The sequence below is a fragment of the Dama dama genome, chromosome 12 (assembly GCF_033118175.1).
Source record: "Dama dama isolate Ldn47 chromosome 12, ASM3311817v1, whole genome shotgun sequence".
NCBI classification, from domain to species: domain Eukaryota; kingdom Metazoa; phylum Chordata; class Mammalia; order Artiodactyla; family Cervidae; genus Dama; species Dama dama.
In genome coordinates this window covers 81764125-81790460 of record NC_083692.1, presented here as the reverse complement: position 1 = coordinate 81790460, position 26336 = coordinate 81764125, and the positions used below count along the sequence as shown (strand labels likewise).

Here is a 26336-nt window from a genome sequence, read left to right as displayed (position 1 = left end):
TGTTGAATTGTAGGAGTTATTTGTATGTTTTATGTATTAATCCCTTACCAGACATATGATTTGCAAATATTTTCTCCTATTCCATGCGTTGCCCTTTCATTCTGTTGTACAGAAGCTTTTTAGTTTAATGTAGTCCCACTTCCTTATTTTTGCCTTCGCTTTTGGTGTCATTATTTCATTTTCTTCATATGTATTAAAATATTTTTTGTTCAAGGTATAGTTGATTTACAATGTTATATTAGTTCCATGTATATAGCAGTGATTCAAAAGTTTTATAAATTATACTCCATTTAAAATTAATATAAAATGTTTATGTTCCCTGTACTATACTATATATCCTCATAGCTTATTTTATACATAGTAGTTTGTACTTCTTAATCCCTTACCCCTATCTTGCTCCTTCTCTCTTCCCTCTCCTCATTGGTCACAACTAGTTCTTTTATCTGTGAGTCTATTTCTGTTTTGTTATACTTTCTTTTATTTTTTTTATAGTCCACATAAAATTCTAACAATATTTGTTTTTCTCTCTCTGACTTAACTTTACTGAGTATAATACCCTCCAGGTCCATCCATGTTCTTGTCCATCCATGTCATTGTTTCTTGGTTATAGTTATGAAACTAAATTTTGTTTAATTACAAGCAAATTTCTTTTGTCCCCTCCTACCCTGTTAAGTAGGAAATTTTGCCTTTTTAAAACTGGGCATATTTATGTGAAGTAAAAGAAGTGGGAGTACAGATCACCAGCCCAGGTTGGATGCATGAGACAAGTGCTCAGGCCTGGTGCACTGGGAAGACCCAGAAGGAGTGGGTAGAGAGGGAAGTGGGGAGGGGGGATCGGGATGGGGAATACATGTAAAACCATGGCTGATTCATGTCAATGTATGACAAAACCCACTACAATACTGTAAAGTAATTAGCCTCCAACTAATAAAAATAAATGAAAAAAAAAAAAAAGATTAGAATTAATTTGCTCAGTTCAGTTCAGCTGCTCAGTCGTGTCTGACTCTTTGCGACCCCATGGACTGCAGCACACCAGGCCTCTCTGTCCATCCCCAACTCCGGGGTTTACCCAAACTCGTGTCCATTGAGTCGGTGATGCCATCCAACCATCTCATCCTCTGTCATCCCCTTCTCCTTCCGCTTTCAATCTTTCCCAGCATCAAGGTCTTTTCCAGTGAGTCAGCTCTTTGCATCAGGTGGCCAAAGTATTGGAGTTTTAGCTTCAACATCAGTTCTTCCAATCAATACCCAGGACTAATCTCCTTTAGGATGGACTGTTTGGATCTCCTTGCTGTCCAAGGGACTCTCAAGAGTCTTCTCCAACATCACAGTTCAAAAGCATCAATTCTTGGCACTCAGCTTTCTTTATAGTCCAGCTCTCACATTCATACATGACTACTGGAAAAACCATAGCCTTGACTAGACAGACCTTTGTTGGCAAAGTTCTGCTTTTTAATATGCTGTCTAGGTTGGTCATAACTTTCCTTCCAAGGAGGAAGTGTCTTTTAATTTCATGGCTGCAGTCACCATCTGCAGTGATTTTGGAGCCCCTCAAAATAAAGTCAGCCAATGTTTCCCCATCTATTTGCCATGAAGTGATGGGACCAGATGCCATGATATTAGTTTTCTGAATGTTGAGTTTTAAGCCAACTTTTTGGCTCTCCTCTTTCACTTCCATCAAAATATTGTATATTGTATCAACTAATGAACTGGTCACTTGACTTTTTAGACACCTATGTCACCATACAAGGAATGAGATCTTATATACTGTAGATGTTAATTATAAATTGATACATCCTTTTTGTAGGTGATATATATCAAAATTTAAGATAGATATTTTTGACTCAGTAATTCTGCTTCTAGAAATCTCTTCTACAGATATCTCTTACATGTGCAAAGAGTTGTAGGTACAAGGATGCTCATCAAGGCATTGTTCATAGTAGCAAAAAATTGCTCCTGTGCTACTGTTGCTACTAGCAAAAAATTGGAGATGGCTTGAATACTAACCAGTAGATATAACTCTGCTGTGTAAGGTGGCCCTATTTCCCAGTGAGCCTGGGATGAGCCTTATTTATACCTCCACTACCAGCATAATTTTAAGAGTGCCCTCTTTCCCTCTCGGTGGTGTCCTAATTTGGAAGGTAATTTAGATGTTACATATGCACACTAGTAGCATGGATTATTATGCCTCTGTTCAGGAATGAACTATATGCATTGACATGGAGCTATATTCAAGATCAATTGTTAAGTGAGTTGCAAAATAATATGTACTGTCCCTTTGATCTTTTAAAGTAAAATCCCTAAACTCTGTGTGTGTGTGTGTGTGTGTGTGTGTGTGTGAATGAAAGAGACTGAGAGGATTGTTAAAAAGATGTGGAAGGATTCACACTAATTTGTTAAAAAGGTAACCTCTAGAGAGAGATGGTGACCCCATGAATGGGTGTATGTTGATTGACTTTTTTTTAAATAAAGGCAACAAAATGGAGGGAACTGTTGATTGCCAGCAAATTCTGTAATTTTTAACTAGAAATCATTAAGAAAGTAACTATTAACATAAAAAATTGTAACTATTATACTCTTATATTTTAAAAATGTACTGATGGAAATCATAAATTTATCACTATAATTCCACATTTACAAATAAATAACATTTTCACATTACTTCTTTCCTATTCCTTGTCTCTGTATATACATAGTTTTAGATAGTTGTTATCAGAGTTCAGAGTTAATTTCATATTTTTTAAAGTCACACTCTATAGTATGTTTTTTGCTATAGTCTAGTACTTGGCACTTGTGAATGCTTAGCTACATATTGTGCTAAATGTTCTCCATGTATTATATGATTTAACCCTCTCAACTGCGTTATGAGGCAGTGACCCCTTTATTTCCGTTTTACAGATGAGTAAACAGAGACTAGATAATTTGCCTAAGGTCACATAATTAGCAAATGATAGAAATGGGATCTGAATTCATATAGCTTGACTCTTGAACACATACTGTTACCCACTACTCTTGTTCCCTCCTTTCATAAATTTTTTTTAGTGACTTTATAATATCAATATGCTAATAATTTATTTAGCCATTCTAGTTATATAGCTGGTTTATAGGCTTTAAAATTTGATCCTCAAGTTTTAAACAATCTGGTGCTTCCTCTTCAGGAACCTTTATGGGTACTGGTATATATATATATGCAGTTATGGTTTAGTATTATTTGACCTTTCCTTATTCATTACATTCCTGAAAAGATACGAGGTGAAAATTTGTTTATATAACCACTTTTTTTTTTATTAGTTTCACTATTCTAAAGAATTAGGTCTCTGGAAAATAGTATTTTTTCTCTCAAATAATAAAAGTATTTAATAAAAATCATCAGTGAACTCAGCACTGTGTTTGGTGCCTTCACAGATTCTACTTTTTTGTGTTTTATTATATTCTTTCACATGACACCTGTAAGAAAAGTTATTAAGTAAACACTTAAAATGATTTGTGGTTGCTCAATAATAGTGTGTAAAGCTGAACTGTCTGTTCCCATGGAGAGATTATATGGTTAATTCCCAAATCTTTTGTTTGCCTTTAGAATATGCATTTATGCCTGTGTTGAAATAGGGTAAAATTACAGGATTCCTATAGAGAAGTTACGTTTATAATGTAGGAGGGGTTATATAGCTTTCTGACTTCTGTTCCCTGGATCTAGGTTAGTTACTGCTCTTTTATCTTTGGGTGATAATAGAGCATCAATTTAGTAGAGAACTCTTAAGTGCTAGCTAGATAAGTGTCAGCTTCTGTCTTTGGTCTGAGGGAGATAATTAAGAGCTTTATTCTAAAGCTTACCTGTTGGAGTTCTAGATACTTGTTAACAATATGTTTTGTTCTTATTTTATCTAACAAGTAATTTAGAATCCTCTTTGCTGAATTATGTCATTTGTCAGTATGTTTGATGGCACTTATGCTAATCTTTCTACAAAATTTTGCATTTAATATAGCATTTAGTTGATGACAGTTTCATTGGAAATGTTCATTAGCCCCTTGATCTTGAATGGTTACATTATGTAGCTTGTGTACCTGTTCTGTTTCAGTTATCTTGTGTTTATATTTTGTGTTAGTCCTAAAGATTTTCACACATGAAACAAAAAAGGTGAAAATAATAGCTATGTTATATAATACCCACTTAATTATATTTCCAGTTGTTTTATGTGTCATAATTATTACTTTTTAATAAACTTTCTTTTTAAAATTAGTTTTAGATTTACAGGATTATTGCAGAGATAGTACAGAGTTGTCATACTCCACACAGTTTCCCCGATTATGAACATCTTATATTGGAATGACGGAGAAGGCAATGGCAACCCACTCCAGTACTCTTGCCTGGAAAATCCCATGGATGGAGGAGCCTGGTAGGCTGCAGTCCATGGGGTCTCGAAGAGTCAGACATGACTGAGCGACTTCACTTTCACTTTTCACTTTCATGCACTGGAGAAGGAGATGGCGACCCACTCCAGTGTTCTTGCCTGGAGGATCCCAGGGACAGGGGAGCCTGGTGGGCTGCCGTCTATGGGGTCGCACAGAGTCAGACACGACTGAAACAACTTAGCAGCAGCAGCATATTAGAATGATACATTAATTATAATTAGTGAGCCTATATTGATACATTATTGTTAAAGTCCATGCTTTATTCAGATTTCTTTAGTTTTTATCTAGTGTATTTTTTTTCTGTTCCAGAATCTTAGCAAGCATACTATACTACATTTAGTTAACATGGTTTCCTTAGTCCCTCTTGACTGTGAGGATTTCTCAGACTTTTTTTTTTTTTATGACATTGGCACTTTTGAGATGTACTGATCAGGTATTTTATAGTGTTCATGTTAGGATTTTTCTGGTGTTTTTCTCATGAGTTGAATGGGTTTATGGTTTTTAATAGGAAGACCTTAGAGATAAACTGCTAACTGTTGTCATCATGTCATTTCCAGGGTATATAATATGACTTGGGCTTCCCTGGTGCCTCAGACAGTAAAGAATCTGCCTGCAATGCAGGAGACCTTGGTTCCATTCCTGGGTTGGGAAGATCCCCTGGAGAAGAAAATGGCTACCCATTCCAGTATTCTTGCCTGGAGAATTCTATGGACTGAGGAGCCTGGCAGGCTACAGTTCATGGGGTGCCAAAGAATTGGACACAACTGAGTGACTTTCACTTTCACTTTTCATAATATAGCTTATCACTATTGATGTCTACCTTGATCACCTGCCTAAGATAGTCAATGTAAAACTTCTCCACTGTAAAGTTAGCACCATCTCCTCATCCTCTGCTTCCTGCTGCAATACCATACTCTTCTGGGAAGGAGGTCTGTGCACAGCCTATTCTTAAAGATACTCTGCTCCTTCAGGGCAGAGTATCTGTTTAAATTATTTGAAATTCTTGTACATGGGAGATTTTTCTTCTCTCCTGTTACATGTATTCAGCCATTATTTACATCAGTATGATTCATGGATATTTGTTTTATACTTTGGGTTGGCCTTGGAGTAAAAAATGAAGCAGAGCAAAGGCTAACAGAGTTTTGGCAAGAGAACACACTGGTCATAGCAAACATCCTTTTCCAATAACACGAGAGATGACTCTACACGTGGACATCACCAGGTGGTCAATACCAAAATCAGATTGATTATATTCTTTGCAGCTGACGATGGAGAAGCTCTATACAGTCAGCAAAAACAAAACTGGGAGTTGACTGTGGCTCAGATCGTGAACCTCCTTATTGCAAAATTCAGACATCGATTGAAGAAAGTAGGGAAAACCAGTAGGCCATTCAGGTATGACCTAAAACAAATCCTTTATGATTATACAGTGGAAGTGACAAATAGATTCAAGGAATTGGATCTGATAGAGTGCCTGAAGAACTATGGACAGAGGTTCGTAACATTGACAAGGAGGTGGTGATCAAAATCATTCCACAGAAAAAGAAATGCAACAAGGCAAAATGGTTGTCTGGGGAGGCCTTACAAATAGCTGAGAAAAGAAGAGAAGTGAAAGGCAAAGGAGAAAAGGAAAAATATACCCATCTGAATGCAGAGTTCTAAAGAATAGCAAGGAGAAATAAGAAAGCCTTCCTAAGTGAACTATGCAAAGAAATAGAGGAAAACAATAGAATGGGAAAGACTAGAGATCTTGTCGAGAAAATTACAGATACCAAGGGAATATATCATGCAAAGATGGGCACAATAAAGGACAGAAACAGTGTGAACCTAATGCAAGCAGAAGATATTAAGAAGAGATGGCAAGAATACACAGAAGAGCTATACAAAAAAAGATTTTAATGACATGGATAACCATGATGGTGTGATCACTCACCTAGAGCAAGACATCTTGGAGTGCGAAGTCAAGTGGGCCATAGGAAGCATCCCTACGAACAAAGGTAGTAGAGGGGATAGAATTCCAGCTGAGCTATTTCAAATCCTAAAAGATAATGCTGTTAAAGTGCTGCACTCAATATGCCAGCAAATTTGGAAAACTCTTAAGTGGCCAAAGGACTGGAAAAAGTCAGTTTTCTTTCCAATCCCAAAGAAGCACAATGCCAAAGAAAGCACAATTGCACTCACCTCACATGCTAGCAAAGTAATGTTCAAAGTTCTCCAAGCTAGGCTTCATCAGTACATGAATCGAGAACTTCCAGATGTTTAAGCTGGATTTAGAAAAGGCAGAGGAACTAGAGATCAAATTGCCAACACCTGTTGGATCATAGAGAAAGCTAGAAAATTCCAGAAAAACATGTACTTCTGCTTCATTGACTATGTTAAAGCCTTTGGCTGTATGGATCACAACAAACTGTAGAAAATTCTTTAAAAAGATGGGACTACCAGACCACCTCACCTGCCTCCTGAGAAACCTGAATGCAGGTCAAGAAGCAACAGTTAGTCATGGAACAATGAACTGGTTCCAAATTGGGAAAGGAGTACGTCAAGGCTGTATATTGTCACCCTGCTTATTTAACTTATATGCAGAGTACTCATGCGAAATGCCAGACTGGATGAAGCCCAAGCTGGAATCAAGATTGCCGGGAGAGATATCAGTAACCTCAGATACGCAGATGATACCACCCTTACAGCAGAAAGTTAAGAGGAACTCGAGAGCTTCTTGATGAAGGTGAAAGAGGAGAGTGAAAAAGCTGGCTTAAAACTCAACATTCAAAAAATGAAGATCATGGCATCCGGTCTCATCACTTCATGGCAAATAGATGGGGAAACAGTGGAAACAGTGACAGACTTTATTTTCTTGGGCTCCAAAATCACTGTAGATGGTGACTGTAGCCATGAAATTAAAAGAAGTTTGCTCCTTGGAAGAAAAGCTGTGACCAACCTAGACTCCATATTAAAAAGCAGAGACATCACTTTGCCAGCAAAGGTCCATATAGTCAAAGCTATGGTTTTTCTAGTGATTATGTATGAATGTGAGAGTTGGACCATAAAGAAGGCTTAGCATTGAAGAATTGATGCTTTTGAATTATGGTGTTGAAGAAGACTCTTGAGAGTCCCTTGGACTGCAAGGAGATCAAACAAGTCAATCCTAAAGGAAATCAGTCCTGAATATTCATTGGAAGGACTGATGCTGATGATGAACCTCCAATACTTTGGACAATTGATGCGAAGAGCCAGCTCATTGAAAAAGACCCCGATGCTGGGAAAGATTGAAGGCAGGAGGAGAAGGGGACGGCAGAGGGCAAGATGGTTGGATGGCTTCACCGACTCAATGGACATGAGTTTGAGCAAACTCCAGGAGATGATGAAGGACAGGGAAGCCTGGCGTGCTGCAGTCCATGGGGTTGCAAAGAGTCGGACACGACTGAGCAACTGAACAACAACAAATAATAGCACTTCATTTTGTGTTCCAGCTTTGGAAGACCTTTCATTTGTTCATTTGTCCTTTTGATGCAGCACCTTCTTGACTTTGTTTTGCTTTTTTTGTTTTTGCTTTTGTACTTTCCATCACTACAAGATGTTCCAGACTTTTCTGCTTTGTTCCTAGAATTAGCCATTTCTCCACTGAGCCCTGGTTGCTTTCATAATGCCTATTTTTTAATAACAGTTTTATTGAGATATAATTTGCATATCATTCACCTGTTTAAAATGTAAAGTTCAGTGACTTTTTCAGATATTCACAGAAATGTGTAGTTAAAAGTCAATTTTAGAGCACTTTATCCCTGCAAAATGAAGTAGGAAATGGCAACCCACTCCAGTATTCTTGCCTCAAAAATTCCATGGATAGAGGAGCCTGGCAGACTACAGAAGAGTCGGACACAACTGAGCACACACACGCACAGGCATCCCCACAAACAGAAACCCTGTACTCTGGGTTTGCATTTCCTGTTTTTCCCCCAGCTCCCCACCAAGATAACACTCTGTTTCTGGATTTATCTGTTGTGGACATTTCATATAAATGACATCATACAATATGTAGCTTTTTGCACATTACTTTTACTTAGCATAATGTTTTCAAGGTTTATCCATGTTGTAGCTTCTATCACTACTTCATTTACTTTTATCACTGAATAATAATCAATTGTACTGATATATCACATTGTACTTATCCATTCATTGTTTGATGGATATTGGATTGTTTTCATGTTTCTTCTTTTGGCTGATTCTTCTTCATGTTTCTACTTTTTGGCTGTTATGAATAATGCTTTGTACATTTGTGTACAAAAATTTTTCAAAATTTTTTTGTTTGAATCTGAACCTAGATCTACACAATTGGTTCGTATGTATGCATTTTAAGTTTCTTTTAAGCTAAAATTATCCCCCTATACCTCCCTTTATTCCTTGTAATTTATTTCTTGAAGTAACTGGGTCATTTGTCACCAAGAATTTTCTCTCAATGGGGATGATGTTGATTGCAACCCCATGGGGTCTGTTACCACATTACCACATTGCAACCCCATGGGGTCTGTCCTTTTATTTATTTTTTCTTAATTTGTCATTGGATCTAGAGCTTGATTCAGGGTTTTGCTTTTGTTTGTGGTGGTGTATGCTTTCATCAGGCGGCATATCATGTATGTTTCCCTGTTGCTATTAGCCATCAGAGTTCAGCATACTGTAGCCATGGGTCACATCTGGTTTGTGGCCTGTTTTTGTACATAGTATAAGCTAAAGTTGACTTTAAAGTTAGATTTTGAAAGCGTTGTTAAAAAAATGAAAAACAAAGAAAGAATATGTGACCAAAACTGTATGTAGCCTGCAAATCCTAACATACTATCTCGCCCTTTTCAGAAAAAAGTTTGCTGACTCCCGGGTCAATGATGTTTATTTCCCAGAGTGGTTAATTTATTAGGGTTTGCAAAGTTGTGATATCATGTCATTCTTTAATTATTAGATGGACTGCTTCCATAAACAGAAACTTATTTGATCAATTTTATTGCCATCAGGACCAATTTGATTAGGAAAAAACACTAAGTTACATGCCACTGTTTAAAATAATGATTTGATTCTGTAATGTTCTCCAAAGTTGACCAATTAGTGTTTTTGTTTGTGGTCATTATAAAGTAATATGCTTAGTCATTCAATCATGTCCAACTCTTTGTGACCCCATGGACTGTTCCCCACCAGGCTTCTCAGTCCTTGGGATTCTCCAGGCAAGAATACTGGAGTGGGTATCCATTTCCTTCTCCAAGGGATCTTCCCAACCCAGGGATTGAACCCAGATCTCCTGGGTTGTAGGAAGATTCTTTACCATCTGAACCATTGGTACCCAGCATATCTGAGTGTTTCAACTTTTTATGTAATTATAGTGACTGATGCTTAAGTGTCCCATGTTTGGCCAGTCTTGAGTCTTTGGGGATGACCTTAGTAATCATCAATAGCTTTGTGTTTTCTGGTGTGACGAAATGTTGCAGATTTATCTCATATTCCAGCTGCAAACCAGGAATTAACTAGCTTTTTTGAACATTGTTTTGTGTGGAAAAAAGTGGAATTTAGAGGCCACATCTGGGTGTGGAAAGTATTTGCTACTGAGCTGAGCATTGTCACCAGTCCTTTTCAGTGAAGTGTTACTAGGAAATAACATATTTTAAAATAAATAAAATACAAATTCGTGTTTCACACAATTAAAACAGAGGAATACATGGCTTTTACTTAATCTTACTGATTTTACTGTATTGCTTCCACAACTGAGAATCTTGTTTTTTGTAACTCAGTGAATTTACTCATTTGCTTTATTCCAAAACACCCCACCCCTCCGCCGCACCGTCCGTTCCCAGTCTCAGTATCAATAACAACTGCAATAAAATGGTTATTAAAACAGTTTAAATTGTGTCCTAAATTCTTGACTAGTTTCTTTTTGTGTGGTTAAAAGGATAACTGGAGATTTAGGTTTGTTTGATTTCTGATTTTAATTTTTAGAGGCTTTGAAATGTTATTTTTTTTTAACTGTGTAAAATATATACATGCTCCTAATGTCAAATCTATGAACAAGATCTATTCAGAGACATCCAACTTCAATTACAGTCTCCTGTAATCATATTTTTTCCTTCTTAGCTGCATTAAAAACTATGTGGATATGTTTTAGTATCTGACCTTTCTTAGATAAATATACCCACTTTCTTCAACCTTGCTTTTTCACTTAATTTATTCTAGAGATCACTCCATGGTAGAATGTAAAGTTATTCTGTCATTTTACCTATTTACCACTGCATAGTACCTCATTGTGTCAGTGTACCATGGTTTGTTCAATGTGTCCATTGTTGGTATCAGGATTTTTTCCATGCTGTTACTGCAAGTAGTGCTGCAGTGATGAGTCTTGCTTGTACCTGTTTTCGTATTTTGGCCAGTCTGTGGAAGGAGTAGATTCAGAGACAGGGGCTTGCTAAATCAAAGGGTGCTAGATGTTGCACTCCCTTTCCTAGTGGGCATGCCATTTTGCATTCCCATCAGCCTGTTTCGTTGCCTGTAGACTATGTTGAAAACATTCGGGTTTTTGACATTATGACAGGTGAGAAGTTGTATCTCAGTGTAGTTTCAATTTACATCCCTCTTATTACGAATGAGGTTAATTAAGCATCTTTTAAAATGATAAAAGGACCGTTTTAGTCTAGTTCTACATCTGTGTGAAAATGGCATGTAATTATAGTAGTATAGAAAGTCATATTTTACTTCCACAAATGTATTTACAACCACTTGGTTTTAATATACATGCATATATGTGGCTTCACTGTGTGTATTTTGGGGCTCATTCTTATCTTTCTGATACTGTTGGCATCTCTCTTATATTTTAGAAGTGTCCTTTTCCTCCCCTCAATTATTTCAATCATAAGTATGTTACCAAGAGATTAATAGATCAGTGAATGAAATATGAATTTGTCTGTGACAGCATTACAGCTTACTAATGCAGGCTTGAGTCAACAAGTCTAAATTCAGTTTAATTTCATCAGTAAATAATACAGTTGAACAGAAGAATTCTGGAACCTGGTCTATAGACCTTGTAAGACAATCACATGAGTTTTCTGAAACATCTGCTTATTTTGCAACAAGAGATTTACATGCATGAAGTTCTTTGCAGAAAATAGTTTTGATATTGTAAGACTCATTATTAAGGATTTGTAGTCTTTTTTTTATTATTATTATTAGTTGGAGGCTAATTACTTCACAACATTTCAGTGGGTTTTGTCCTTCATTGATACGAATCAGCCATAGAGTTACAGGTATTCCCCATCCCGATCCCCCCTCCCACCTCCCTCTCCACCCAATTCCTCTGGGTCTTCCCAGTGCACCAGGCCCGAGCACTCGTCTCATGCATCCCACCTGGGCTGGTGATCTGTTTGTTATTCTCTTTAGGCTTCCCTGGTGGCTCAGATGGTAAAGCGTCTGCCTACAATGCGGGAGACCCGCGTTCTATCCTTGGGTCGGGAAGTCTCTTTTGTATTTATTTAAGTTGTTAGATTGTCCTGTGGGATTTCATAAATACTGCTTTTGTTAGTAAAGCTGCTGACAGCAAAAGCTTTCAATAAATTATTCATATGCTGTTTGTTTTCTGTGTTCAAGAATTCATCTATATGCAGGATTTTTTTTTAGCTGAACTTGATAACAATTTGTAGACATATGGTGAACAGTACACTTGAATACATTGTGTAATGCTTGTTTTCAGTATGAAAAAAGTAATCTATTAGTGATCCTTAGAGCAACATCAGCTCTCCAGAACATAGCTGATTACTGAAGAATAATAGAAAAAAACTTTAAAAAATGTGAAATAATTAAATGTCAGAGAAATTTCTTCTCTTTAAAGATGTGGGCCACTGGATTTTATCTGTTTTCGTTTGTTCACTACCACTTGTGTACTTACTATTCTCTTTGGTTCATTGAGAACTTTAGGTCTTGTTTCACCATCTTCCTCTCCATTCCAAGTTCTGGATAATTTGTGTGTCTGCTTTGCTTATTATATTTTTAATACCATCTTCAGTACTTTCAATATTTTAACTTCCTCATCTCCAGTGACTTCTCTTTTATGCCACTTCAAATATCAGCTTCCATAACTGCATCCTACCCCTTGTCATCACTCAGCAGTGCTGAAGTGTTGAAATTATATAACAGTCTCAGTATAGTCTCCTGTCTTTCCAGGTTTCTCACATTAAACCGGCACCATTTTTACCCATATCAGTTCACTCCTGTTTATTTCCTTTCCTATCTTTCTTAGATTCCATTGACAACCAGTTGCTGATACCTTCAACTCTCCTATTTCGTTGTCACTTTCTACTCATATGCCTAGAAAAAATCAGTTTTAAATGTCTAAACTTTCTCTTTCCTTTATTCTCCACAGAGTCATGTTCTTTTATTTGAACCTCTAAATACGGTTACCAACCTTACCTGGGCTCTCAGTGCAGCTGAGTAATCCAGTTTTCCCTTTCTTTGTGCTCTCTTCCTGACTGAAGCTACTTCAGGTGTTCACCGCTACCTGCAGACACCTTCTTCACATCTCCAGCCTACTCACACCATCGACAGTTGTTCTCTCCTTATGCTTAAGAGACTGTATGAACAATTAACAATGACTCCTATAACTTTAAAGTCTTTCCTACCCAGAGTATCAATTAAGGTGTTTTATTCCAAGCATTACAGATTTTAACTAACTTCAGCAAAACAGAAAGTTTATTAGAATGATGTTGGATAGCTTAAAGGATCAATGGAAAAGCTAAAGAACCAAAGTGTCTACTATAGCATTTAGATAAAAAAGGTTATTTTTCTATAAATTATCACTCGGTTATATAATTAATTCTATCTGTTTGAATTTTCTTGAGACATTATGCCTAAGGATATATATGTTGCATGTTATACAGTTTCTGATATGCTGTAATTGCCTGGACAATCAACAGTCCAGTGGAGTGCTTTGCTCTCAATGTTTTAACATTGCAAAAGCATCTAGGAGTAAGGAATTTTTTTTTTGGTAAGGACATTTTTGTATATAACAGTACCATTAATTAGCATCTAAGAAAATTAAAATGAATATCATCTAATATACTAAAAATTTTAATTCACCTGAATATTCCCTATGTGCTATTTGTAAACCAGGACTCAATAAAAGTTCACTCATTGCATTTTTGTTTCTTTAATCATTTTTCATACCACTCTTAATACTGAATTTGATCCCTCAGTTAAGGTGGTAATCATTATGTTCGTTATGAAAGTACTTTTCGTTCTTTATAGTTAATGAGTAATTTGTGGATGACCCTCTGAAATTGTGTGACTGTCCTTTTTTCCAGAAACCTTCACCTAGTAGTTTGAGCAATAATCAATAATGAATTAATTATTACTACAATTTTAAATTGAGTTTCTAAAAAGTTTTGTTTTAAAATAGGAGTTTCTGAGTAAATGTTAAAGAGAAGATGTTGATAGTTGTTTAAATCCATAATTTTTACTATTTAGATATGGTAGACTGGTTGTTTGTATTTGACAGCCAGAAAGAGCTTTGCTTTGATTCCTCACATCTGCTGTCACAATTCGTAATCTTTTACTCTTTGCAGAAACAGTGCAGCTTTTTTTTAAGAAAGAACTTGCTTGTTTGCCAGAGAGAATATTAGTGAAGAGTAGTGTAGTTCATTGCAGTACTGACCAATAGAAATGCAGTGTAAGCCACGTACATAATTAAAATTTTAATGTGCCAATTTCCATGTACCATACCACATAAGAAAACCAAAAAGAAACAAGTGAAATTAATTTTAAGTTATTTTATTTAAATATATCCAAAATATTTAAACATGTAATCAGTACAAAGTTATTGAGATACTTTGCATTCTTTGTGTGTGTGTGTGCACACAAAGTCTTCTAATATTGCTGTGTATTTTATGTATTTAGAATGTCGCATTTCACATTTCCAATAGCCGCATGTCACTGAGTGACTACTCTACTGGGCAGTGCCAATATCCAACTGGATATTGGTTTAGTGGTTATGATCTTGGTCACAGAAAAGCAGGACTAACTTGATTCAAATTTTGCTTTCTCTATAGGTAGCTTCTAAAAGTGTTAGTCGCTTGTTTGTGGGTGGCTCAGTGATAAAGAATCCGCTTGCCAGTGCAGGAGACGGGTTCAATCCCTGGGTTGGGAAGATCCCCTGGAGAAGGAAATGGCAACCCACCCCAGTATTCTTGCCTGAGAAACCCTTATGGACAGAGGAGCCTGATGGGCTGCAGTCCATGGGATCGCAAAAGAGTTGAACTTAACTGAGCAACTAATTAACTAACAGAATAGGTAGCTTCATGACTTGGGACTTTATTTATTCTCTTTGTGGCTCAGTTTTCTCTTTGTAAATGAGAATAATAATTACTAATACTAGTTTTGGAGAATTGAAAGAATACAAACAAAGCACTAGAGTAATGGGTGGTACATAGTAACTCTTCAGTAAATGTTAATTATTATTATTGTAACCTTTAGACTTGGTCCCATAATTACCATTTTTTTCATAGATATATTGTTGTATTTTTTAGAAATAGGACTAGATCTTGGATCCCTTGACTTCCTTTTGTATCACGCTGTTTGTTGCCCTCAGTCTCCTTTACCTCCTATGTGGTGACTTCAATAAGATGAACTAGATTTTCCAGGACACTTTTGCTTTCAAGTGTTTATTCCTCTAGTTATTATAATTCATTGAAATGAGTGGGGAAATCCAATTCTGCAAATCACAATGAGTTAATAAAAGACTTATCGTTATGATTTTTTAAAAACCCACAAGAGTTTGACAGCTGTAGTAACACTGGGTTGATGTATTTCTCTTTGTAAAAATCCAAAAATTCCTCTCTATTGCAAAAGCCTATGTAGTTGTAGCAGCGAGATAAAATGTTAACATATGGAGTAGAGGTGATCTTGAATATTCATGATAGTTGTATCAAGGTCAGAGTTATTTAGAATGTGTTTTAGATTACTATCCACTTTTGTATTAGGTCAGAGTAACTATAGATGATTGCACGGGAAGTAGTTAATGAAATTTTCCAAAGGACAGATCCTTTTTAAAAAATGTTGACAATTTACTGTGATAAAACATTTTGCAGTCAGAATACTAGTAAATTTTTAAATATTAGTCATGTTAGAAAAGTGTGAAACATTTAACAAAGTAGTATAGAATTACAGTGACTTGGTAAAACAGTGTCACCATTCGGATCTTTGGGTTACACCTCAATGTTAATATTTGCATTATATTATATATCATTGAGCTTATATTTTCTTGTGTAATATACAAAAATGGAACTAAAAATTCTTGTTTCAGAAATTCAGAAGACCTTGCATCAAGTTTTGGGTGAGATGTATTACTCTTAGGACAGTCTTCTGGCCACAAATAACAAAAAGTTGCTTATAAGATGTTTAGATAACTGTATAAACATGAAGATTTATATAGTTAATAGAAGTTCTATTAGTGCAAAAATTTTTATATCTTTCTCATATAGCAGAATGAAAAATTCAGATTTTCCCTTAATTTTGAGTAGAAATACAAGTATTGCTAATATTGTTGGCATGTTAACTGTTATTAATGTACCTTTCCTAAGAATTAGAGGATTTTCAGGTAATTGTTCAAAGCATTGGTGATATTGTTTGCAGGTTATCAGATTGTACCTAGTCTTCTTGCTGATCACATAGAAAGTTATGAAATATTAATGTTCTTTATTTATGACACTTTGAAAAGTGATAATAAAACATTTTACACAGGACAGATTTGAAATCATCTGAATGTAAATTTTCAAGAATGAGGCTGATCTTAAACAGTGGAAATCTGATGTTATGCAGAGTCACTAAGGATCACTAATACTTAATTTCATCTTGGCCCACCCACCCATCAAACCTGTAGAGTTCCGAAAGGGATACAAACAAAACACAGAATAAGCCAAGGTGCAAAGGGCAAGAAGCACTGACAGACCAGAGGTCATTTTAATACTCTTGTAGTCTAGCCTTCTAGTTGGGAAGGTAGGCCTTAAAAACAAAGTTAATTGCTGCGAAGAGCACACATAGGGCAGGATAAAAGACTTTTACAGAGAGAGAGTTGTCAGGGAAGGCCTCTGTAGAAGTGACAGCTGGGTGGAAACATGAAGAATTAGAAGGAGCTAGACCTGTGAAGTGAGTGGTTGTAGAGCTAGTGTTCCAGCAGAGGGGAGAGCAAGTGCAGAGACTTCAGTGTGGGAGAGACGGTGGCTTGTCCAGGAAACTAAATTATGTGGCCAGAGTGTACTGAGTTAGAGTGTGATACAAGATTAGGTTGCAGAGAGGCAGGAAGCAGATCCTGTAGACTTTTTGAATGCCTTGGTAATGAATTTGGATTTTATATTAGCTGTAATAGGGCGCTGTTGAAAGATAAGGCAGAGAAGAAAAATGACCAAACTTAAGTTTTAAGGTCTCTTCATGTTCTTTTATACATAATTGTCAAAATGTGATTAAAAATAAAAAATAAAGTCCATATTTTATACATAACAATTTCTAAAATGTGACTGGTAAACACAGAGTTGCTAGATGTTAGCAGTTTGGGGGAAAATAGTATAGGCTTTTGGACTGTGAATAGTTACTGTTAATTGAGGACCTGTTACCTGCCAAGCAGAAAGTGAAGTCACTCAGTTGTGTCCGACTCTTTGCGACCCCATGGACTGCAGCTTACCAGGCTCCTCTGTCCATGGGATTTTCCAAGCAAGAGTACTGGAGTGGGTTGCCATTTCCTTGTCCAGGAGATCTTCCCGACCCTGGGATCGAACCCAGGTCTCCTGCATTGTAGGCAGACGCTTTACCATCTGAGCCACCAGGGAAGTCACTGCCAAGCAGAGTGTCCCTCATAGCTCAGTTGGTAAAGAATCTGCCTGCAATGCAGGAGACCCTGGTTCGATTCCTGAGTCAGGAAGATCTGCTGCAGAAAGGGATAGGCTACCCACTCCAGTATTTTTGGGCTTCCCTTGTAGCTCAGCTGGTAAAGAATCCAGTAAAGAATCTGCCCGCAATGTGGGAGACCTGGGTTCAATCCCTGAGTTGGGAAGAGTCCCTGGAGAAGGGAAAGACTACGCACTCCAGTATAGTGGTCTGGAGAATTCCATAGACTGTATAGTCCATGGGGCCACAAAGAGTCGGACATGACTGAGTGACTTTCACTTCACTTCACTTACCTGCCAAGCAGTGAGGTGGGTGCTTTTACACATCTTCACAGAAATCTCCTTAAAAGGAAGCCATTATTTTATAGGGGAGAAAATTGTTTTGTAGGGAAATCAGTCCTGAATAATCATTGGAAGGACTGATGATGAAGCTCCAACACTTTGGCTACTTGGTGCGAAGAACTGATTCATTGGAAAAGACCCTGACACTGGGAAAGATTGAAGGCAGGAGGAAAAGGGGACGACAGAGGATGAGATGGTTGGATGGCATCACCAACTCGATGGACATGAGTTTGAGCAGGCTCCAGGAGTTGGTGATGGACAGGGAAGCCTGGTGTGCTGCAGTTCATGGGGTCGCAAAGAGTCGGACACAACTGAGCAACTGAACTGAACTGAGGGGAGAAGCAATTATTTTATAAGGGAGAAAGTTTTTAATACAGAAAGAAATTAACTAGCCCGTCAGAACTAGGATTTTCAACCATGTCTGCCTGACTGCATTTTACCAAAGTTTTTTCCCACTTGGCTGTTTTTGCTGGGGGAGGGGAAAAGGAAGAAGGTTGAAGACTAAAGAAAAGGAAAGTGCTCTTACTATAATAAATTTTTATTGAATAAATTCACAAATTTTTCATTTTGAGGCATGATTGGAAAGGTAGATGCTATAAATTAGAACAATCAAATTGAATTTCTGTATTAGGACATTATGATCTTGAAAAAGAATTTCTGATTCAGCTTTGATTATAACTGGACATTCATTTTTTTAAATGATATATCTGTACCGTAAAAGTTTTTCAAAATGTGTTTATCAGTTAAAATCATCCATGTAATATTAACAACTAGTCACTTATCTAACTTGAAATTCCCAGGAAAGGAGTTCTGCATGCTTCATGGATTGAGATTTTGGAGGAGTTAGCTGTACGGGGCAGAGGGGACATTGATTGTTGTATAGCAAAACGGGATAGAAAGCATTTGTTAATGCTTGAGTGTTCCCTGCTCTTAATAGATAACATTAGTGTATTTGGTTGAGCCCTTAGGATGTTGAATTACTTGAATTTACTTTTAAATGTTTTAACTATAAATTGAGAACCAGAAACAAGAGAGCCTGAACTCTACAGTGATAGTGAACTCTGAGAGCTCAGGAAGGATGAAATATGGGATTAAGGACTGACTGGATGGAATAGGATGATCAAAAGTAATGTCAAAGAGTAAAAGAAATATGAAGTCCATCGACATTAATCTCTTAGCTTAGAGTGAAGAAATAATTTTCCTAGGATGAATAACACTGTACAGAGCACTTACATTTGTAGGTGTATAAAAATGTTTGCTTCTCCTTCTGTTCCATATTCCTGCTACTATCAATAACTTTGAACCTCTTTAGGAAGTAAGACAGCTAGATATCTTTTTATTTCTGCCAGTATTCATATCCTATGTGTTTTGTTTTTTTTTTTAACTCTGGGTACAATACAATGTAAAATAATTATTGGCCACATAATTTAAAGTGTGCAGTGAGTGTTATGATTTGTTGATATTTGGGGGTGGGGGCATTTCAGCTGAAATGAGTTTCTTGTGTATATTTTCCTTTCATAAGATGGAATTCCATCAAGAAGTGTGAAATATTCTATCAAAAAGTGAGGAATAGTCTATCAAGAAGTGAGAGCTATTCCATTAAGAAGTGAGAAATTTGCAGAGACTTGGGAGCATAGAAGAGATCAGATAGGATCATTAAACCTATTTCAGAATAATTTGTGTGGTGACTCTGGTTGTAGTAAACTAAAATTAAACAAACTTGAGTGGATAGGGAATCAGAACCCTGGTGAGAAGTATAGGACGGTTTTTATACAAAGTCAGCTGAGAAGTGAGTGTCTGATAACACTTCTACCATGACAAAGGAAAAATGGTTAAAGACAGTGGTGATGGATCTTTTGAAAAATAATCCTCTGTCCTCAACAAAGGATTAATCACCATCAACAACAGAAAATTTGTTATTAAAAAGATGACAAGGATGTGTTAAGCAATTGTTCATAGTTTTCAAAGTAAATAATACAGAAATCCATGAAGTGAAAACCCTTCTCCCTATATGCTCTCCATCATCAGCAGCTCAATCCCGCTACTCTACCTGGGAGAAAACTGTTGACTGTTTAGTGTTTATTCTTCCAGACTTCTCCCTCTATATTTACATTTAAATATATGCACATGCACATATATACTCATGTGTACATATATTTTAATGTAAGTGGGATCATCCTGTACACATTTTAAAACTTGAATTTTTTTATTTAGCAAATATATGCATTTTGACAATCATTAAATCTCAGTATATGAATATACCCTAGACTTTTCGTATTGTCCCCTTCTAGGCACACTATATATATAAAGATGAAAGTAGCTGTATTTCTGCCTAAAGAAACAATGAAACCACGAAAGTAGGAGCACAAAACAGAGCTAAATTTTTAAAAATAATCTTAGGACAAAGAAAACCTTTTAAAATATAACAGGTTTACTTATAGGTAGTTAAAATGTATTAACTAAAAATCATAGTAGAAGAAAGAACATTTACAAAACATCGTTATCTATTCCCAAAGATTACTTTTAGTCAATAGGATGAATAATCCATTAGAAAAATGGACAGTGTGTCTGTATAGTGAATTTATGAAAGAAATACCGCCAGTAAACATAGAAGAAATACCTTGTTACCAAAGAATCATTTCCATTTTCTGCCTCTTTTACATTCTGTAGAAAATTTCACTTTTTGAATACTAGAATTTTAAATATTTCTAAATCTCATTATAGGGCTAAAATAAAACTTCTACTAGATATTCATATCATCTAGCAAGGCTGGATTATTTCCAGTAGCAGGGTCTTTTTTCCTAAATGGTTCAAGTTTTGATTTCCTAATAAAAAGTAGGTTTTATTTATTAGATGTGAATATGAATTTATTGGATATTCACAGTAAAATGACTGTATTTTTGTATCATACCTAAAGGAGAAGCCACTTAAAAATAATTTTTGGACATGTTATATTTTCTTACAGAAATAATAGAGAAAAGTTTTGCTTAACTTTGTTCTTTCTCTTTATTATTTTTATAGGATCCAACATTCGGACATTCACTCCATTTTATTTTTTGGTGGAACCAGTGGATACACTCTCCGTTAGAGGCTCTTCTGTTATATTAAACTGTTCAGCATATTCTGAGCCTTCTCCAAAAATTGAATGGAAAAAAGATGGAACTCTTCTAAACTTAGTGTCAGATGATCGACGCCAGCTTCTCGCAGATGGGTCTTTGTTTATCAGCAGTGTGGTGCATTCCAAACACAATAAACCTGATGAAGGTTATTACCAGTGTGTAGCCACTGTTGAGAGTCTTGGAACTATTGTCAGCAGAACGGCCAAGCTCACAGTAGCAGGTAAGTTTCGCTGAATAATTTATTTGTATTTTGAAGTTTTTGTAAAGAGTAAATCTTGATAAAAGTGGTGTTATCCTAGAGTTTTCATTAAATTGGTTACAGCAAGTACACTCATTTAACAAGTATCAGTTGAGCTATATACTGTGTGTAGGATTATGCTTGGATTTGCTCGTTCTGTAGGGAGAAAGCTGGAACACTTTTCCCTTTCTGATGGCTTCAGGGTGTTATCAGAAGTACTGAACCAGATCTTCTAATCTTTTTAACCTGGAAATGACAAAAGTTGTGTAGGAAAGTTGAGTTACTTTGATTACGAACTTTTATCCTACCCAGCATAACCATTTAGTGTGATTCTGTAAAGCTTGTAGTATAGCCAGAGACTTGGTTCTTTATGCCTTAATCAGGGAAATGACATTTAATTGGATTTTTAAAAATCTGTAGAATGTATGTATGTGTGTATATACGTGTGTGTGTGTATATACACACACATATATAAACATGTATATATATATAAACACGTGTGTGTGTGTGTGTGTGTGTGTGTGTATATATATATATATACATATATATATATAGGATTCCCAGGTGGATCAGTGGTAAAGAGTCCTCCTGCTAATGCAGGAGATGTAGCTTAGATCCCTGGGTCAGGAAAATCACCGGGAGTAGGAAATGGCAACCTACTCCAGTATTCTTGCCTGTAAAGTTCCATAGGCAGAAGAACCTGGCGGTCTACAGTCCTGTAGTCCATGGGGTCGCAGAGAATTAGACACGACTAAGCATGCACACACGCATGCATGTATGCATATGTGTGTGTGTGTGTGTGTATGAATGAAGAGTAGAAAAGTTGTAAAGAGAAAAAAGTCACTCCCTTTTAGAGCACTCCTATTTGAAGAATGTTGGAAAGTGTAATAGCAATTAAAGATCTAGAAGAGTAAGCTATGTTTCCTAAAGAGGTGTAGTGGACAAACATTAAGATCAGTGTTTCTACACTTGAGAATCAGATGAAGTAAGTTCTTGTAAAGGGTCACATTGTAGAAAAATTGTTTTATCTTTGGCTTATATTCTCACCTTGGTGAAATGTGAACATGTGAAAAAAGAGTATGTCTGAGCCAGTAGTTTCCTATCTTATTCCCATTCCAGAGTCATGGTCCCCCATCCCCTGTTCACTCCAGGTTGTATTAATATTTGTTCATTCACTCAGTGTATGATGGCTCTTTTCTTCTTTGGAGCCAAATACTCAAAGTTGAATTTGAGTGTGATGTATAGCCACTGTAATTATTTCATAATCACAGATTGAGGATTGGGCGGGGGGAAGAATCAGGCCTCTTGACAGTTTGCCTTTTCATTTTTTTCTTCTTTCTTTTAAAATTCTTTTTTTTTGCCAGGCTGTCTCCAACTGTTGATAAATAAGTTAGCATTATGACTGACTGCCTCTATAACTCAGGTTCTTGAACTGGGCTTTTAATCTTGACTCATTCCTCTCAGCTGTTCCCCACATCCAGTCACCAAATCCACTGAATTCTGCTTCCTAATTTCTCTGTACTTGATTCACATGCCCCCTCCTGAGGCCACTCCTGGTCATCCCTCAGCACAGCCTAGTAACTGTCCGGCATTTTTCCCTTCTCTCACCCCATCTCCACTCTGGGGTCAGAGGACTCTTTCTCACCCTTCAGTATATCTGATGTAAACTGCATCAAGTTAATGGATGAACTCTTTAACAGGCTTCTTGAGTCCTTTCATGAGCTGGCCTCTACTTCTCCAACTTCATTTCTTGGCACTCCGCCCAGAAAGTGGAAACAGCTTACATGTCTATCAAGTGATGGATGGATAACAACAATGTAGTATATTCATACATGGAATATTATTCAGCAATAATGAAGAATTAAGTGCAGATATATATATATATATATTCAGTTCAGTCACTCAGTCATGTCCAACTTTTTGTGACCCCATGGACTGCAGCACGCCAGGCCTCCCTGTCCATCACCAGCTCCCGGAGTTTACTCAAACTCATGTCCATTGAGTCAGTGATGCCATCCAACCATATCATCCTCTGTCGTCCCCTTCTCCTCCTGCCCTCAATCTTTCCCAACATCAGGGTCTTTTCAAATGAGTCATCAGCTCTTCGCATCAGGTGTCCAAAATATTGGAGTTTCAGCTTCAACATCAGTCCTTCCATTGAACACCCAGGACTGATCTCCTTTAGGATGGACTGGCTGGATCTCCTTGCAGTCCAAGAGACTTTCAAGAGTCTCCTCCAACACTACAGTTCAAAAGCATCAATTCTTCAGCGCTCAGCTTTCTTTATAGTCCAACTCTCACATCCATACATGACTACTGGAAAAACCAAAGCCTTGACTAGATGGACCTTTGTTGACAAAGTAATGTCTCTGCTTTTTAATATGCTGTCCAGATTGGTCCTAACTTTCCTTCCAAGGAGCAAGCGTCTTTTGATTTCATGGCTGCAGTCATCATCTGCAGTGATTTTGGAGCCCCGAAAAATAAAGTCAGCCACTGTATATAGTAACATGAATAAGCCTTAAAAGCAGTGTGATAAGTGAAATAAGTCACTCACAGAAGACTTCATATATATGAAATGTCCAGAATAGGCAAATATATAGAGCCAAACAAAAGGTAGACTGGTGGTTTTCTAGGACTGGAGATGGGAGGAATAAGGGCGTGGAGTGGGTGGGAAAGGGGTGAATGTAAGAAATGGGAATGACTGCAAGTGAATACAGAGTTTCTTTGGGGATGATGAAAGTGTTTTAAAATTACATTATAGTGATAGTTGCAAAACTGGGCATATACTAAAAACAATTGAATTGTGTACTTTAAATGGTACCAAAGGTATATAAATTGTAGCTCAATTAAACTTTTTTAAAATGCTGCCAAAAAAAAAGATGATGCTGCATTGCCATTTCGAAAGATTATTGATTAGAGTTCTTTGTTTGCAAGCAATAGAAATTGACTCTGGCCAAATCAAATACAGACGAGGAATTTTTGAAAACCTACTAAGTTGATAGCTCATAGAATTAAATGTGAGAGGTCATTTTCTCTGGGCTGTCTCGTGTCTCCACACCAGAAATTTTTCTTTAACTGTCTGGGCAGTACCCTAGCTGTGGGTATTTTGTGCCCGAAGGTGGGATGACTGGGTAGTCTAAATACAGACACTGTTAATCCCATCGTGTCAGCCTCATGTCTCACTCCCACTCTCCTTCTGCAGTTCTCCAGAGGCAGTAGGACAAACTGGTCTCCCACTTGTGAGCACAGGAAGCTGCAGCATTTTCTGCCTCGATGTGTCGGTTACGAGTTTCTCCATCTGCTTTCCCTATCCAGAAACTTTTTGAAATCTCTTGTCTGCCAACTCCACATATGTTGTTGTGGGTTTATATTTTCAAAAATTACTCATTTTCATGAGAGCACAGGAGGGAGAATATTTTGACTTTTTAAAAATAGAACTGGTTCTTGGTTTTATTTGATTCCTTTTTTCCACTTTTATTAGTTTCTGTATCTTTGTTAATTCTTCAAATTTTCTAATTTCTGAAAAGTAGATATTTGGTTAATTATATGTTTATTTTTTCCTTCAAAAGTCCTCTTGAAATAAAAATATAAAAAATTGTAGCAGAGTTAGACAACTTTTAAGAGTAAAGTAATGCTTAAAATTCTCCAAGCCAGGCTTCAGCAATACGTGAACTGTGAACTTCCAGATGTTCAAGCTGATTTTAGAAAAGGCAGAGGAACCAGAGATCAAATTGCCAACATCTGCTGGATCATCAAAAAAGCAAGAGAGTTCCAGAAAAGCATCTATTTCTGCTTTATTGACTATGCCAAAGCCTTTGACTGTGTGGATCACAATAAACTGTGGAAAATTCTTCAAGAGATGGAAATACCAGACGACCTGATCTGCCTCTTGAGAAACCTGTATGCAGGTCAGGAAGCAACAGTTTTAACTGGACATGGAACAACAGACTGGTTCCAAATAGGAAAAGGAGTACGTCAAGGCTGTATATTGTCACCCCGCTTATTTAACTTGCATGCAGAGTTTATCATGAGAAACGCTGGGCTGGAGGAAGCACAAGCTGGAATCAAGTTTGCTGGGAGAAATATCAATAACTTCAGATATACAGATGACACCACCCTTATGGCAGAAAGTGAAGCAGAATTAAAGAGCCTCTTGATGGAAGTGAAAGAGGCGAGTGAAAAAGTTGGCTTAAAGCTCAACATTCAGAAAACTAAGATCATGGCATCCGGTCCCATCACTTCATAGCAGATAGATGGGGAAACAGTGACTGACTTTGTTTTTCTGGGCTCCAGAATCACTGCAGATGGTGATTGCAGCCATGAAATTAAAAGACGCTTGCTCCTTGGAAGGAAAGTTAGGACCAACCTAGACAGCATATTAAAAAACAGAGACATTGCTTTGTCAACAAAGGTTCATCTAGTCAAGGCTTTGGTTTTTCCAGTAGTCATGTATGGATGTGAGAGTTGGACTATAAAGAAAGCTGAGCGCTGAAGAATTGATGCTTTTGAACTGTAGTGTTGGAGGAGACTCTTGAAAGTCTCTTGGACTGCAAGGAGATCCAGCCAGTCCATCCTAAAGGAGATCAGTCCTGGATGTTCATTGGAAGGACTGATGATGAAACTGAAACTCCAATATTTTGGACACCTGATGCGAAGAGCTGACTCATTTGAAAAGACCCTGATGTTGGGAAAGATTGAGGGCAGGAGGAGAAGGGGACGACAGAGGATGATATGGTTGGATGGCATCACTGACTCAATGGACATGGGTTTGGGTGAACTCCAGGAGTTGGTGATGGACAGGGAGGCCTGGTGTGCTGCGGTTCATGGGGTCGCCAAGAGTCGGACATGACTGAGCGATTGAACTGAACTGAAGAGTATTATATCCATATGGAGTAATTGACCATCATAGAACTAGAACACCTGGAATTATGTTTCTCATAATTTAATTTGTTAGCCTTTAAAGAAACATTTTGTTGCAGTCTGAGCATGTTAAACTCACTTTTAAAAAAATTTTTATACATTTTTTTCCCCTTGGCAAAAATAAGTTTATTGAAGAAAGAATGGAAAGAACACCTAAGGAAGAGGTGGACCAAGCCAAGAGAGGCTCTGGCCTCATTTTTATATAACTTTGAAAGGTTACTTTCCCTGATAGCTCAGTTGGTAAAGAACCCACCTGTAACGCAGGAGACCCCGCTTCGATTCCTGCGTCAGGAAGATCTCCTGGAGAAGGGATAGGCTACCCACTCCAGTATTCTTGGGCTCCCCTTGTGGCTTACCTGTTAAAGAATCCACCTGCAATGCTGGAGACCTGGGTTCAATCCCTGAGTTTGGAAG

At 37.1% G+C, this 26336-nt stretch overlaps 1 protein-coding gene across 5 annotated transcripts in view; it reads left to right on the top strand.

Annotated features, from left to right (window-relative positions):
- Nucleotides 1-26336, top strand: part of NEO1 (neogenin 1) — a 225153-nt gene that overhangs the window by 44462 nt on the left and 154355 nt on the right. For all 5 annotated transcript variants that reach the window (XM_061157913.1, XM_061157912.1, XM_061157911.1 and 2 more), the window contains exon 2: nt 20667-20984. In XM_061157913.1, coding sequence (XP_061013896.1) covers nt 20667-20984 — 318 coding nt within the window. The remainder of the gene's footprint in view (nt 1-20666; nt 20985-26336) is intronic.